General features: G+C 34.1%; 1 protein-coding gene across 1 annotated transcript; it reads left to right on the top strand.

Annotated features, from left to right (window-relative positions):
• The first annotated feature begins 3,158 nt into the window (after window positions 1-3,158).
• On the top strand, window positions 3,159-15,337 carry LOC114338895 (cilia- and flagella-associated protein 20). Its single transcript, XM_028289525.2, has 2 exons — window positions 3,159-3,503; window positions 12,461-15,337. The coding sequence occupies exons 1-2, from the start codon at window positions 3,228-3,230 to the stop codon at window positions 12,782-12,784; spliced, it is 600 nt and encodes a 199-aa protein (XP_028145326.1). The 5' UTR covers window positions 3,159-3,227; the 3' UTR covers window positions 12,785-15,337.
• Window positions 15,338-15,983: the final 646 nt, after the last annotated feature.

The following is a 15,983-nucleotide window of genomic DNA, read 5'->3' as shown; positions in this document are numbered from 1 at the left end:
ATATATTTTAGCATATAGTGGAGTGAATAACGAGCACGAGCAGGTGTAGGTATACTTGTCCATAAAAAATTTAAAAACAACATAAATAACTGCCGTTACATCTCCGAAAGAATAATACATATGAACATCACAATGAACTACCAAAAATTAAATGTTATATCTATCTATAGCCCCGAGGACTGCAAACCTAAGAAGGAACGAGAGGCATTCTACGAACAGTTGCAAACCATCCTGGATGACATACCTGATGAAGAACACTTAATTCTTATGGGTGATTTTAATGCACGAATCGGAAATTAAGTAGTTCCAGGAGTAAAACAAAGATTCAAAGAAAACCATGTCAACTCAAATGGAGAACTCATGGCTAATATCTGTGCTTTTTACGAACTGAGAATCAATAATACATTTTTCGACCATAAGCTTCAGTATAAATATACGTTTGAAAACTCCAGGGGGCACAAATCTATGATTGACTTTATAGTCACTAATAGAAAAATCCACCCAGAGCAGATTCTCTAGATATTCGAACTTTAAACTCGGCAAACGCAGGGAGTGAACACAAACTAGTCCTAGCAAAAATAAGAATGAAACTAACACCAAAACATTTTCTACAGGAAATCACCGAGGAAAAATTCAATGTAGAATCACTGTGAAACGGTTCTACAAGAGAAATGTACCAAAGGAGGCTAACATAGAAGATACAGCTGAAACAAATAGACGACATCGAAGATATAAACGCGAGCTGGGAGAAAATTAAAAACATTAAAGAGGCAGCAAAAGAAGCTCTAGAAAAACGCAAAGTCATACTAAACAAAAGAAACAACAACAATACACCATGGTTCAGAAAAGAAATAAAAAATAAGTGTAAAGAAAAGAGAGACGCCTACATGAAGTATAAAACATCAAACACTCCAGAATCCAGAGACACCTATAGAATAATACGAAATCAAACAAAGCAATTGGTAAGAAGAACAAAAAATGAACACTGGGAACAGTTTACAAAAAGGATGGAAAGTGACTTCTACGGAACACAAAAACAAATATGGAGATTCATGAGAAACCAACGGAAATAAATGGCAGAATTGAAGGAATACAATAACATACCAGCAAACGAATGGGAAAGATACTTGACGGAACCGTTTAAAGGAAAGGAAAATCATAATCAAAATAATAACCTACCTGAATTAAGACCCGAAATAGAAATCAGTTTTCAGGAAGTAGAGATAGCCATAAATTCACTTAAAAATAGAAAGTCACCAGGACCAGACGGAATACCCAACGAGTTTCTAAAATACGAAGGAGAAAGTATAACCCTAGAGATGACAAAACTTATACAAAAACTAATATTGCACTGCAAGATACCAGACGCATGGAGAAACAGCATAATGATACCAATGTTCAAGAAAGGAGACAAAGAAGACCCCAACAATTATAGATAAATCTACTAAACACCGCACTTAAGATAACCAAAAAAATCAATAAACTAACAACTTTATCATGAGATGAACAACAAGGATTCAGATCCGGAAGATCCTGCGTAGACGTCGTATTTGTACTGAGACAAATCACAGAAAAGGCCATTGAGTACAATAAACCAGCATATCTATGTTTTATAGACTTGACAAAGGCTTTCGATCGCATATCGCATCCAAGTCGAAGACGTCTTACATTTACTGTATAGAAGAAACATACCAATCAATATTATACAAACCATCGAAAACATCTACTTTCATAATCGAATACAGCAAAGATAAATGGAAAACTAACGCAGTTTATACCAGTACAAAGCGGAGTCAGACAAGGTGAGTCATTATAAGCCCACTGCTCTTTAATATAATAATGGACGAAATAATAGAAGCAGTATGTAAAGGTCATGGTTACAGAATGGTTAACAAAGAAATCCAAGTATTATGTTATGCAGACGACGCCGCATTAATCGTCGAGACAGAAGACGATCTCCAAAGATTAACACACATCTTCAACACAATATGATAATATCAGCAGAAAAAAACAAATGTATGACAACATCTAAATAAACACTACGATGTAAAATCGAAATTGATGGGAAAATAATAAAGGAAGCAAGGTTTAGATATCTGGGAATAGATATAACCAGTTACGGAGATGTTAAAGAGGAAGTAAGACGACAAAGCTTAAAAGTAAGTAAAGCGGCGGGATCTCTTAATGACACAATCTGGAAGTACAAACACCTAAGACAAGACACAAAAGCAAGAATATATAAAGCAGCAATTAGACCTATACACGGCGGAGACAAGGCCTGACACATCTAAAACGAGACGACTACTAGAAACAACAGAGATGAAATTACTCCGACGAATATGTAAAAATCTGTTGGATAGGGAGAGAAGCGAAAACATAAGAAGATCATGCAATATAGAAGACATAAATGGATGGGTGACAAAACGGAAACAAGAGTGGAACGAACACACTAGTAGAATAGCAGAGGATAGGATAGTACGAATAGCGAGATAAGTCACCAAATGGACGAAGAAGTATTGGCAGACCAAGAAAAAGATGATGCGATAACCTAAACAATTTAGGAGCTCTAATATTGAAGAAGAAACAGGCTTTAAAGACTACATACAAGAAGGAAGAACACTGTGAATAACAATATATAGTTCAAAGCACCCGAAAAGCTAGGGGGCACGGCTCCCATGGGTATGGGCGCCTATGGCTGCACCACTGATGAACTTTTTAGGTCAGAGTAGCCTTGATTATTTCCAATCTCTGATAGGAATGGCACAAGAAGAAGAAGTATTCCTTTGTGAAGTGGTAACACTCTTTATCATCTAAAATAGAAGAAAAATTAAAACATATTAATATTTATATTTTATTAAATACAAAAACCTCTTAAGGTCGGCAACCAGAACTTCATCGTCATTCTTTAAAATCGATTCTATGTATTGAAATATAATAAAATCGAAAACATTTATAATCGAAATCATTTTTATTTTCATTGGATGTAAATGTAACGCAATATTTTAAATAACAATATTCTATATCATTTTTAATACGACTGATGAATTTTGTGTATCATTTTTATTATATTATAATCACAGTATAGGAGGAATTCTATAATTCCTAAAAATTAATCCAGATATTTGTTTCGAATGTAGGCAACACATCAAACAAAACTTAAAGTTATCTCTAACCTCAAATATTGTTTGTTGACATGTTGAGCAAGATGATTTAAATCTTTCGTAAAAATGTTCAAAAACACTTTTCAAAGTGGGTTTCTCTCCATTCTATACAGCATAGGAAGCAAACCGCTCCAGATTTGGGACAAGAAATACAAAAATGGTCATATTAAACGAATCACCGACGAAGATATACAGTCTTTGGTACTGGAATTAATAGGGTGTAATGTTAGTACCACGTATATTACGTGCCCTGCCGATCCTAAGAAGACTTTAGGTATAAAGTTGCCTTATCTAGTAATGATAGTGAAGAATTTGAAAAAGTATTTTACTTTCGAAGTCCAAGTAAGTAGAGTTTATTGATTAAAGTAAATGTATTGATCAAACAAATTAAGTACTAATGGAGTGCAAACATGCAAACTGTGAAATACTAGATATGGTTTAAACTGCTTTTCCTATATAAGGGATTTATGCTCATTGTTAAACATTCTTCTTCATTAAGTACCGTCTCCTAGGAAGGTTGTATATCTTCACCTTTGATACTGCTGCTGTAAACAGCTTAACAGTGTTAAAATTGTACCATTGTCTCAAATTGTTCAGCCAGGATATATTATGTTGTCAGCCTATGCCTCTTCTGCCCAGTATCTTTCCCTGTATAATAACTGCAGCAATGCATATCTCTCATGACATGACTCATACCCCTACTATAATTTTCTTATGCCTCTCGCTGTGTTTATGTACTGGCAATGCAACTCTCGTGTTGTTCATATGATTCATCTTATGTGTCTAATGTTTCGCTGGCATATGGAGAACAACCTCTTATTGTGGGTGGCAGTCAAAAGGTTAAAATGTCATTCTTCATAACCTTCGAAGAAACTAATTTTTAAAATTCTTTTATAAGCCCACTTCTCAAACACTTCTATTCCGTTCCTTTTAGCGTCCAAGCCTCCATTCCATATAATTACACAGAAAATACATGACACATCAGTATTCCTACTTTGAGTTGCAGACTCAGATCATTGCTGCAAAGTATGGTTCTCATATTATTAAATGTTGATTGGGCTTTTCCTATATATGTGATTTGAGTACCTGTATATACTGTATATACCTAATCCATAACGTCTCTTACTGTTGTGTCTTTGCAATGGTCATGAATTTCGTCTTTTTGATATTTAAAGTAAGTCTACCCTCTTCACTATTATCTACAATATTATTCATCAGAATCTGCAATTCTTCAAGGAGCTCGGCAACTAATCATTGGCGTATCGGATGTTGTTTATAGGTTCTCTGTCATTTGAGAAACCTGACATAGTCACAAAAGCGACTTTGTGGAAAAGTACAAAAACTTGATTCAGGAAAATTCCTCAAGTCTCTAGGTTCATATAGAATGTTAACCCGGGAGTAGTCGCACTCACTTCTGTAACGTGAATAGTCCCGTGTTAGATTCTCAAAATACGAATTTAAATAAGAATTTACAACAAATTTTTATTTTATAGTATTTTCATTTACTTGTTATGTTAGAAATATTATTTCTAACAATTATTATAAAGCTAATTGGCTCTCCCCAAAGCCATAAATTCGACAAAAAGAAGAAGAAAAAAAAAGAGCTAAAAAAATCCTACGCATTACTACACCCTTCCTCGAGGCACTTACGAAATTTTTTCAAAGTTTCATCAAGTTATCGAGAAAAGGATAAAATGTGAGATTCTATCTAACGGAGTGACTACTCGCGGGTTAAACAGGGTCAGGTTTCTCTTGAAACATATACGACTTTGTATCTGAGATTAGTTTCTCAAACAACTTATTTAGTGCTTTCTGAATGATCTATTGCTATTCTGCATTTAGGTTAAACATCAGCAGAGAAAGTATGCATCCCTGCCAACCCCTCATTGTATTTCTATATTTTCTGATAGTTCATTGCCAACCTTTACAGATTCAACTTGAATAAAGTAAAGGTTTGATATTGAAGACTTAGTTAATTACCTTTTTGTAGATACCAAGAATAGCCAAGGAAAAAGCTATAGAGGTTGGTTAATATCCATACATATTTGCGCCAATACATTATTGGCAAAAAAGGCCTCTTCCATTCCCTTTCTGAAACCAAAGTGAGGGTTACTAATTAATATCTTGCTCCCGTTTTCTGAAAATCCTTTTATTATTTTTTTTTATTTATTTACCCACGGAAAAACCCCATTAACAGTAAAAATACAATAAATACAATAAAGAAATGAGGTACAATCATTCATTAAAATATAAAAAGTAAAAATAAGAAAAGCAAAGGCTTGAAAAATCACCAGGCAAGATATTCAAAACATAACAGTTAGAAAAATAAAATGTAAAATGTACACATGTAACTGAAACAAATCAATAAAATTATACAAAACACAAATACAATAATAAAATACAACAACATTGCAAGATGAAACCTAATTATCACATGGCAAGAGATCTCCTCAGTTGGCCCAGGCTTATATTAAACAGATCCATATCAAAACCGTTAAGGAAGCACATATATCTATCTAAAGCCATGTTACTACTGTAGGATGTTCTGTGAAAGGCCGTGTTAAAGGTAACATTGTAGTGTAAACCTGGATATGGAACATTAAATCTTATACTATCCAACAAACTGGGACAATCAATAAGTCCATTAATGATTTTGAAAACAAAGACACCTCCCGAAATATCACGCCTAACACTAAGGAGAGCTAATGATAAACGTTGCTCAATCCCAGTGTAATCATGGTTCTCAATATAAGTCTGAGTTTTATAAGCACAGTATTTTAGGAACTTATGTTGGAGTTTTTCAATCGTGTCAATATGAATTTGATGGTACGGAGACCAAACTACCGAACAATATTCTAATATAGATCTGACTAGACAACAATAGATCAACCCAACAGCATCAATAGAGAAGTATTTAAAGTTTCTTTTAACAAATCCAAGTAATTTAGAAGCTTTTACGGATAATGAATTGATATGTTCGACAAATGAGAGCTTTTTATCTATGATAACGCCTAGATCTCTAACAGACGAGACATATCTAAGAGGTTTACTGTCTATGTGATAAGCAGTATCAATTCTGTTTAACTTAAGGGAAAAACTAATATAACAACACTTCTCAACACATAACTGAAGATTATTGCAAATGCACCAATCAAATAAGCAATCCATATCAGCCTGTAAAAGTTTCTGATCCTCAATATCATTCACAACTCGCCAAAATTTTACATCATCAGCCAACATTAAACATTTACTATATAAGAAGCAATTAACGATATCATTAACAAATAAGCAAAAAACAGGGGAGATGTATGCCCACCCTGTGGAACACCAGAACTTACAGTAATAACATCAGAAAAAAGACCACCCACTTTAACTCGTTGGGTACGACCAGATAAAAAGTTTTTAACCCACTCAACAAAATGGACATGAAAACCTATGGATGCCAATTTATTAAGGAGAATTTGGTGATCAACACGATCAAATGCCTTACTGAGATCAGTATAAATAGCATCAATCTGCTTACGATCTTCCATATGCTTTAAGAGGTCAGATTGGTAGCAAACTAGATTCGTTACTGTAGATTTTTGTCTGCAAAAACCGTGCTGAGATTCAGAAATCAGACCCCTGCACACCCACGACAGCTGCTTAGCTACCAAACTATCAAAGAGTTTGGGAATTGCGGATTGAATGCATATACTACGATAATTTTCTATGTCATTCTTCTTACCTTTTTTAAATATGGGTACAACAAAACTCTCCTTCCAAGCACCTGGAAATGTAGAAGACTGTAAGGATTTATTAAATAATAACAGTGATGGCCCAACCACAGTGCAGACACATTTTTTTAAAAGGAAATTAGGAACACCATCTGGACCGCTGGATGTTTTATTTGGAAGAGAACCTATACCATCAAAAATATCAGTGACAGTAAAGTCAGTGATATTGAAGCAAGCACCGATGTTGCTATCTAAATGTGCACTGGGTAACTTGAGATCGTTATTACTGGGTAAGTAAACAGTCTGAAAGAAATCTTTGAATAAATTAGCAATACCTTGTCCATTAGAAGCTGACCGTTCTAAGCTGACAGCATCTAAACCTCTAATATACAGGGAAAAGCATGCATCAGACAACCGTTTAAGAGACGAGAGAAATTGGAATAATTAACATCAGACCGATTCTTCATGTACAGAGAGTGGGCATACTTCTTTTCTCTCGTCAAACATCTAAGATCATGAGAAAACCACTTAGGAAAAGTAGAAGATCTATAGCGTTTCAAAGGTACAAAAAAGCGATACCTGTAGCAAGAATTTCATTGAAGGCTTGAGTTGATACATTTATATCGCTATAACCTAAGTTCCTGCCAATCTATAGCAGCCAAGAAGTTATTAAACTCAAAGTAGTTGCCGTTCTTGAAATCATAGTAGAATTCATCATAGGACAGATATGAAGAGGAGGATGTGTTTAAGGCCATTAAACTAGCTTCATAGCCGAAATGATGTAAACTAGAGTTCAAGAGAGGATCACCCGCCCTTGTGATATCCAAGTCCCTATCGTTAGAGAAAACCAGGTCTAAAAATACGTTTCTGTCATTAGGTAAAGAGTTTCGTTGGTAAAATTTTAGGTAACCATAAGCTTGTGCCACATCAACAGCTGGATCACCTGGACAATGAACTAGGACACCAAACTCATCAATAATGTTCAATGAATAGTTTTCAAGAACATCTGTATGAGTGTGGCTCATGAAGTTGAGGGTTCGCTGGTCATGGCATGTTACTACAGTATTACAACTAATATGGGGGTCGCATTAGTCAGACAAAGCTGTCAAAAAAGATTAAAACAGACTGTTGTGTTAGTGTCATGCCAGCACGTGGGCATTGAGCTACATGCCATGTGTGCGGGAGTAACCTTAATGTTCATCTTTGGAGAATGGATAGGCACATGAAGAATCGTCGAGTGGCCCGCACCCTCATGTGACCTGACACCCTGTGATTTCTTGCTGTGGGGTCTTCTCAAGAACCGCGTTTTTGCAAGAGGACTACATCCTTTCTGAGCTCCGAACGGCAATTGAAGAATTTGAAATTCTTCGCGGACAGCTTGACGTGCTTCGCCGAACCTGCCTCTCCGTTGCGAAAAGTTGCAATAAATGCATTGATCAAGATGGGCATCAATTTGAACACTGACAATATTTTTTTTTTCGAATCCCTTTTCTAATTTCTTATTCGTTTTGAAGCTGCATTTTTTCTCTTAATGCAAATTTGTTGCCTGAACTGCCTGACTTATGCCGACCCAGTGCCGGTTTGACCTAACTTCTGGCCCTGGGCGCTGGAGGTTTAGGGGCCCCCTTCATTGATATTCGTTGTCAGTTATTTAACAAGAAAACACATGCATTAACTAGGTTTATTGTAAAACCCATAAAGTAATTTTTTTTAAAAGCAAGAAGAATAGAAAACGTAAAAAATAATCCAAAAAATGCTCTTAAAAACATAAATAAAAAACAGAAAGTTCCACAAAACAACACATGACAAGCAAAAAATCATATTTTAAAAAATACACAAAGACAAAAATTAGATCACTTTTCTTCTTGACTTGGCATTCGCAAACTGCCATATAATATTATCACAATTCATTTTCTCCAGTTCTTTATACAATAGTGATAATGCGTCTAGGTTTTTTTGACCCAAATTTGACCTTAAGGGGATGGGTACGTATTTTCGGCTGCAATGGTATTTAAATGGGCATTCATTTTTTTTCGAATCCTGAGAAAACTAATAGTATTTTTTAAAAATTTAAACGCAGAATGAAAGATTACGTTCTTACCGAGGGCCGAAAGTCCCTGAGAACTTTTATAATGTTTATTTTAATAAGTTACAGGGGTGAAAAACTAAGAGAAAATGTATTGTGATTTTTAATTTCAAATATCTCATTCAAAAGAAACTTTTTATTCATTCTAAGAGACTTTCGGCCCTCGGTAATAAAATAGTCTTTCATTCTGCGTTTAAATTTTTCAAAAATACTTATTAGTCTTCTGAGGATTCGAAAAAAATGATTACATTTAAAATACATTGAAAATTTTGACAGGCGTCAAAATGTTCCTTTCCTCTTAAATATGTTTTTATTCTTTTTAAAGTCGAAAAAGACCACTCACCTGACGCGTCAAATAAATTTGCAGTAAAGTTAAGATATTGGGAAAAGTTGCCTTTACATCCTGGATGACATCAAATTTTTCTAAAATTCTAGGTTTATTCAAATTTTGGCATAACGTTACAAAATGGGTAATTTCATTATGCAAGTTCTCTTTGGTTTCATCAACATCGTTTTTATCGAGGTTTTTATGTTTCTCGCATAAAGTATTAATTGACGTCTTGACTTCTTGTTTATCTAGAGTAAAAAAACATCTAAAAGCTGATGTCACACCCTTGTAGCATTCAATTCGCGATTCTGAAAACGGCGACTAATTTTCTAGACTCTAAATATTTGCGACAGCGATTTTTTTGTCGCCGCGACTACAAATCGCAAGTGTAGTGCTAGCCTTAGAGGCCACTGTATAATGCCAAATTGCATTTTTTGTAATCGCTTTACTTTTGAATGTTTGAAAGAGTGTGTACCTATTGTTTGGGTATTGGCATTTTCGAGAATAATCTATTCTTTATCTATAAATTTGATGTATGTGTATCTAGTTTTGTCTTTCGTTTAACTATTATTTTAATAGAACTTATTTTAAAGCCGATAAGTGAGATATACCTATTATTATTTAAGCCCCACAATTCAAAATGAAATGATTAGAAACTAAAAAAACTCCGTTTATGCGATTATTTTGGATACAATTCGAGACATAGCTAAATCTGACAACTTTCTATAGTTTTTGGAAGAGGGCCCCGCCACAAACACTGACACGGGGCCCCTGTGAGGCTAGGCTGCGCCACTGTGTATAGGCGTGAAGAGATGTAACAATAGAACATAGGCTTTTGCAGTGTATTGGTGTATCTGCGTATGAGATTTTTTTCGGAGCATATGTAGATTATTTTTAACGTCTTTATTTTTTTATAATTAAAAGGAACGGGCCCCTGGGCGCCCGCCCCAAACGCCCAGTGGATAAACCGACACTGTGCCGACCCCTGTATCTTGCTCCAGTTTTCTGAAAATCCTTTGATGAATAATTTTCAAAAATATCTGTATGAGTGTGTCTCATTTCGCTGGTCATGGCATTCTCTAGTGTTAACTTTTTTTGGTAAAGTTACAAACATTGACTTAAGTCATTCTTTTGGAATGATGCCTCTGCATCATATTATGGTGTTGTACAATAGTGTAGGAAACAGAGGTTGAACCTCGCAAACTTGACACAAGTCCGATCTTATTTTTTTTTTCTGGTATATCAAGGGGTGCTTATTATGAGACTAACTTTTTTTTAATTTCGCCCTGGAATACCCTTTTTCATCCCTTTCAAGGGGGTAGTGTGTGGTTTTTGTGAAACGTAGCCCTTCCTGTACGTTTTTGCAAAAAATTCCTTTATAGAAATATATTTCCTACAATTTATTCCACGACAGCATATGTCTACCACCCACCATTTAGCGGGGATGACACCTCAAAGTTGACAAGTTTTTAAAAAAGATGTTTTTTAAAAAAACATATTTTTCCCTAACTGTAATGGGAATCAGGAAGAAACCCTGCGGCAATTAATCACAAATTAGTGGCTGATTTTTTGGTACAGGTTTCATTTAAGGGCAATTGCCCATTTTTTAATTACCTACAGGGTGTTACATTAACAAAAAAAAAAACGTTTTATACCATCTGAACCGCTTATGCTAGCGTAAAAAAACTTTCAGCGATTACCCATATATTGGTGTTATTTACAAATTTGTATAATGCACCCACATTTTTTCGTCGGAACCACCCCAAAAAAGGTGAATTAATAAAGAAAGTGGTTTTCTTAGAATCCTTCACACACCACATGGTGCTCTTTATTAAAATGCTTTTAATATCATTTTGTGCACGTTCTTATTACCCATGCATAGACACCAAAAGCGATTTCCTGGTGGAACCACTGTAGCAAAAAAAAAAAAAATAATAAAACAAAAAATTGTTCGCTTTTTGGCCCATATGGGCCTATACTCCATCAATAGGAGTTTTTATAAATATATATGCTTATTGCAACATCCCTGCGGAAATACCCCTATCCCTGAAAATAAGTTTGGCGAGCATGTTTTTAGGATTTTCTCAGTACCTATGCATTTTTTCCGCAACCGTTGCGGCACAGTGACGCCGTAAACCTCACAAATGCTTTAGTGGGCTCCAGTTGTTGTTTTTTTTTTTTCGTCACCCATTCATTTTATTGATAACGTACTTATGGCAAATAAAATAACACACTGTCGGCTACACACACCTATACATATTTTACTTTCTTTGCACCCTAAAGCCACAGTGGTGGCCCAAAGCAAATTTTTCCATATTTTCTTTATCAATTCTCCTTTTTTTGGGCTGGTTCCGGGGAAAATATGGGGTGCATTATACAAATTTGTAAATAACACCAGTGCATGGGTATGGGTAATCTCTGAAAGTTTTTTTACGCTAGCATAAGCGGTTCAGATTAAAAAAGGGGTTTTTTAAAATGTAACACTTTGTAATTAAAAAATGGGCAATTGTCCTTAAATGTAACCTATACCAAAAAATCGACCACTTATTTGTGATTTATTGCCGCTGGGTTTCTTCTTGATTCCATTACAGTTAAGGAAAAATATTTTTTTTAAACATTTTTTTCAAACTAGTCTACTTTAGCCACCTGCACTAAACGGTGGGTGAAAGACATATGCTGTCGCGGATTAAATTGTAGGAAATGTAGTCCTCTTCATATTACTATAAAGGAATTTTTTAGCAAAAACGTACAGGAAGGGCTAGGTTTCGCCAAAACCACAAACTACCTCCTTTAAAGGGATGAAAATGAGTTCCGGGGCGAATTTTTTTAAGAAAAAGTTAGTCTCATAATAAACACCCCTTGATATACCGAAAGAAAAAAAAAATAAAACCGGACTTGTGTCGAGTTTGCGATGTTCAACTTCTGTTTCCTACATTGCAGGTCTTTTAGTATAATCTATTTGATCTCCTATTAATTTATGCTGGTATCTCGTCAGGACCTCTAGCTTTATTATCTTCTGACAATTTTACTGCATTCATGACTTCGTTTGTGATACGGGGTCCAGTTTTTCTACTGTTGCATAATTCTATGTTTCCTATTTGCTAGTGTTAAACATACACTCTTGTTTTTATTTTAAGAGGTGTGACCTACATCATTGTTTTTATTTTAGATATTAGATGATAAAAATGTAAGGAGAAGGTTCAGGGCCAGTAACTACCAATCAACTACAAGAGTAAAACCTTTCATATGCACTATGCCTATGAGGCTAGATGAAGGATGGAATCAAATCCAGTTTAATGTGGCTGACTTCACAAGAAGAGCTTACGGAACAAACTACGTTGAGACTCTCAGAGTACAAGTTCATGCAAACTGTAGGATAAGACGGGTATACTTTTCTGATAGGCTGTATTCTGAAGATGAGTTGCCTGCGGAGTTTAAGCTGTTTTTACCTATACAGAACAAACCAAAAGCACCTCAGACTATCAGAGCTTAAATGGTCTCTTGGAATTTAAGAAGTTTTTCTTAATGATCTCATGTTTCAATGATCCATACAAAATATATTGTGTTTTTTTAGGTATGTTTATTTTTTAAATGGGGATTTATAGTGTGATTTTAAACTTAAAACGCTAAGCTTCATCTCCTGGTTATGATAGGATTAAAAACGAACATATACGAGTTCATAATCATAATAACGGAGATACCATTGTAGCTTAGTGTTCTTCATTGTTTTTTATATACATCTCAATACTTTTTCCATTATATTAAGAAAACTTTACTGATCTTTTTAAGAGATACCTTTCTTAAAATCATCTGGATACATTTTGGCATTTTTTTATTTTACAGGCTTTTGTTTTAGTTTCACCGGACACGCACCAACTCGCAACTTTTAATGACAAACATTTTCAAATCAAAATGTATACCGGCCAATTCGTAACTTTTCTACTACCTGACCCTGCCAACTCGAAACTTTATACAGGTGAATTCGAAACTATTGCTTAAATCTTATACCTCAGGTATTCAGATGCAGAATGCAGAACAGTACCATAAATGTTTTTCACTTTTTAGCACTTTCTTTAAGTAAAATTTAAAATTATTTAGCACTAATAACTTACACCCATGTTCACTCATTACGAAATCTGTTACAAGAATTACAGCCATTTTAACAAAATTTATTTTTATTTGCATTTTCTCTAATAACTCTTCCAAGAGACACTACATAAATGATGAGTACCTTTTACACCACCTTCAAAGAGGGTAGTTTATACAGGAACATAAATATCTGGAATACTGGTATTAGATTAAAAACATCGTCAAGAACTACTTAGAAAATGAAAATTACAAATTCACCGGTAGTTGATGGGTTATCGAAAAATTAGCTGAGGGCCAGAGTGGCCAGTTGGCTTGGAATTACGATGGGAGATTAAAATAGTTACAAATTCACCGTTACCCATTTCACCCAAAGTTTAACTTTATTGTGTTCCTTAACCCATTACAGTTTTTATTACACCTGATAAAACTTTTGGTATTTTTCGTTAATTTTTTTTTGTTAAGGTACTAGTACACTTTAGAAGATCAAAAATAAGCATTTTTTCAAGAATTTTTTTTCTCGGACACTTTATTAAAAATGAACATAAAACTTTTTACATATTAATAACTAACTCTTAGAAAGTACACAAAAATATATCGTTTTTCATTTTTGCACGTACACTAATATTGTAGAAGGCGCCAAAGTAGAGACCTCGAAAAAAGTAGTTCGGATGGCGGACAGTTAATCTCAGGATTGGGATCTCTGAAACAAAAAAATCGTACGGCGTTTGAAAAAGGAAGGTTTCTTATGTGACAATTTACCACCGTTAGTGGAAAACTCCGCAATAAAAAAATTTACGGAAATTTGAAAATTTTTTGAAAACATCGACCTTTTTCTTCAGTTTTTCATGGTTAAAAAATATTTATTTTTTATTTTTTGGTCAAATTGTGGTAAATTGTCACGTAAGATACTTCCTTTTTCAAATGCCGTACGATTTTTTTGTTTCAGAGATCCCAATCCTGAGTAGTCCGCCATCGGAACTACTTTTTTTCGAGGCCTCGACTTTTGCGCCCTCTACAATATTAATGTACGTGCATAAATGAAAAATAGTTATTTATGAAACAGTTCGGGAAGTATGCTTTTTGCGAACGCACGCGATGTTTAGAGCACGAGCGACAGCGGAGCGAGTGATATACTTCGCGCAAGTTCGCAAAAAGTACTTCACGCACAGTTTCATACAATATTTTATCTACGATAAACAAATAAAAAAACTGTAACTCTTCGTCACTGGAATTCATTTCTATTCTACAATTTTTAGAATTTTGGCATTTAAAAATTCTAACTTCTTTCAAACCACAAAACTGTCAAAACATTTGTTGTAATTTATTTCTCATTATGTCATCACCATGACAACGCGAAAGTTAAGGATATTTGATTATATGAAAGTGTACCAAAGACCGTGCGAAAAAGTAAATCCCGTTTAAAATACATTGTTACTTCACGCACACTTTAAATCCTTCACAGACTGCTATCTGTAATGACAGTTTTCACAAACTAAAAACTTATACATAATATGACTTAGAGCAGATAAAGATTTTTTTGTACTCTCTAAGAGTTAGATATTAATATGTAAAAAGTTTTATGTTCATTTTTAACAAAGGTTCTGAGAAAAAAATTCTTGAAAAATATGCTTATTTTGGTGTTCTAAAATGTACTAGTAACTTAACTGTATTGTTAACATATCTGACTTAAATCTTTGTTTTTAATTACTGCTGTTATTTTAAAAATATTTTTTTTTCTCGTATTGTTGAGTGATTTGTTGCCATAACAAAACTTGAGATCATAAATATAGGGAGCTATACACGTATAATAATATCAAATGCAATGATTTACACATGAATTTTGTATTTTGCACAGATCCACTGATTTTTTATAGTGTCACTCTTGTGGTATAATTCTTTGCTGTTACGTTTATTATAAGCATTTTTATGATAATTCAATAAATTAATTGTAAAACTATGCTTCTAATTTATTAGTTATTTGGTAAACTATACAGTATACAGCATGATAAGGAAGAAATTTTGAGAAGAAGTAAAAAAATCTGACCAAATTTTTAGTCTACACAAATTAAAAAAAAAAGAAATTACATAATATATTGTGAACAGATGCAAGGCAAATATTGGAGAAGGTTGACGAGGACAATCAGTAGGTACTTATGAACTTATAAGCTTAGATGAACAATTATGAAACATATTCGAATTATATAATTCCCAATTATGCTTATATACTTGAAACATCAATAATTTGATACTACGACTCATGAGAAATCAAATGCGTTACATACTTAAAAAGGAGGCAAGTATGGATCAGATCATCAACCCCTTATGGCTGTTATAAAGGTATCCTTAATGAAAAACGATAATAACAAAAACCCAGTACACAAAACTGTGATAATACGGAAATAAAATAAACAGGAATTTAATTCCAAACCACAAAACATTGATTAACTACTAGAAAATATTTAAGAACTTTGGAAGGACTTTAAAATTACGGTCACTTCCTTGCTCTTCATCAATTCAACCCTATTTCTACCGCGTGCATCTCCATCTATTTCCCCATTATTATATAATTTTATTTGTAGTAGGTACCTATAACATCTTTCGAT

This window comes from Diabrotica virgifera, chromosome 1, assembly GCF_917563875.1.
Source record: "Diabrotica virgifera virgifera chromosome 1, PGI_DIABVI_V3a".
NCBI classification, from domain to species: domain Eukaryota; kingdom Metazoa; phylum Arthropoda; class Insecta; order Coleoptera; family Chrysomelidae; genus Diabrotica; species Diabrotica virgifera.
This window is presented reverse-complemented; position numbering and strand designations above follow the sequence as displayed.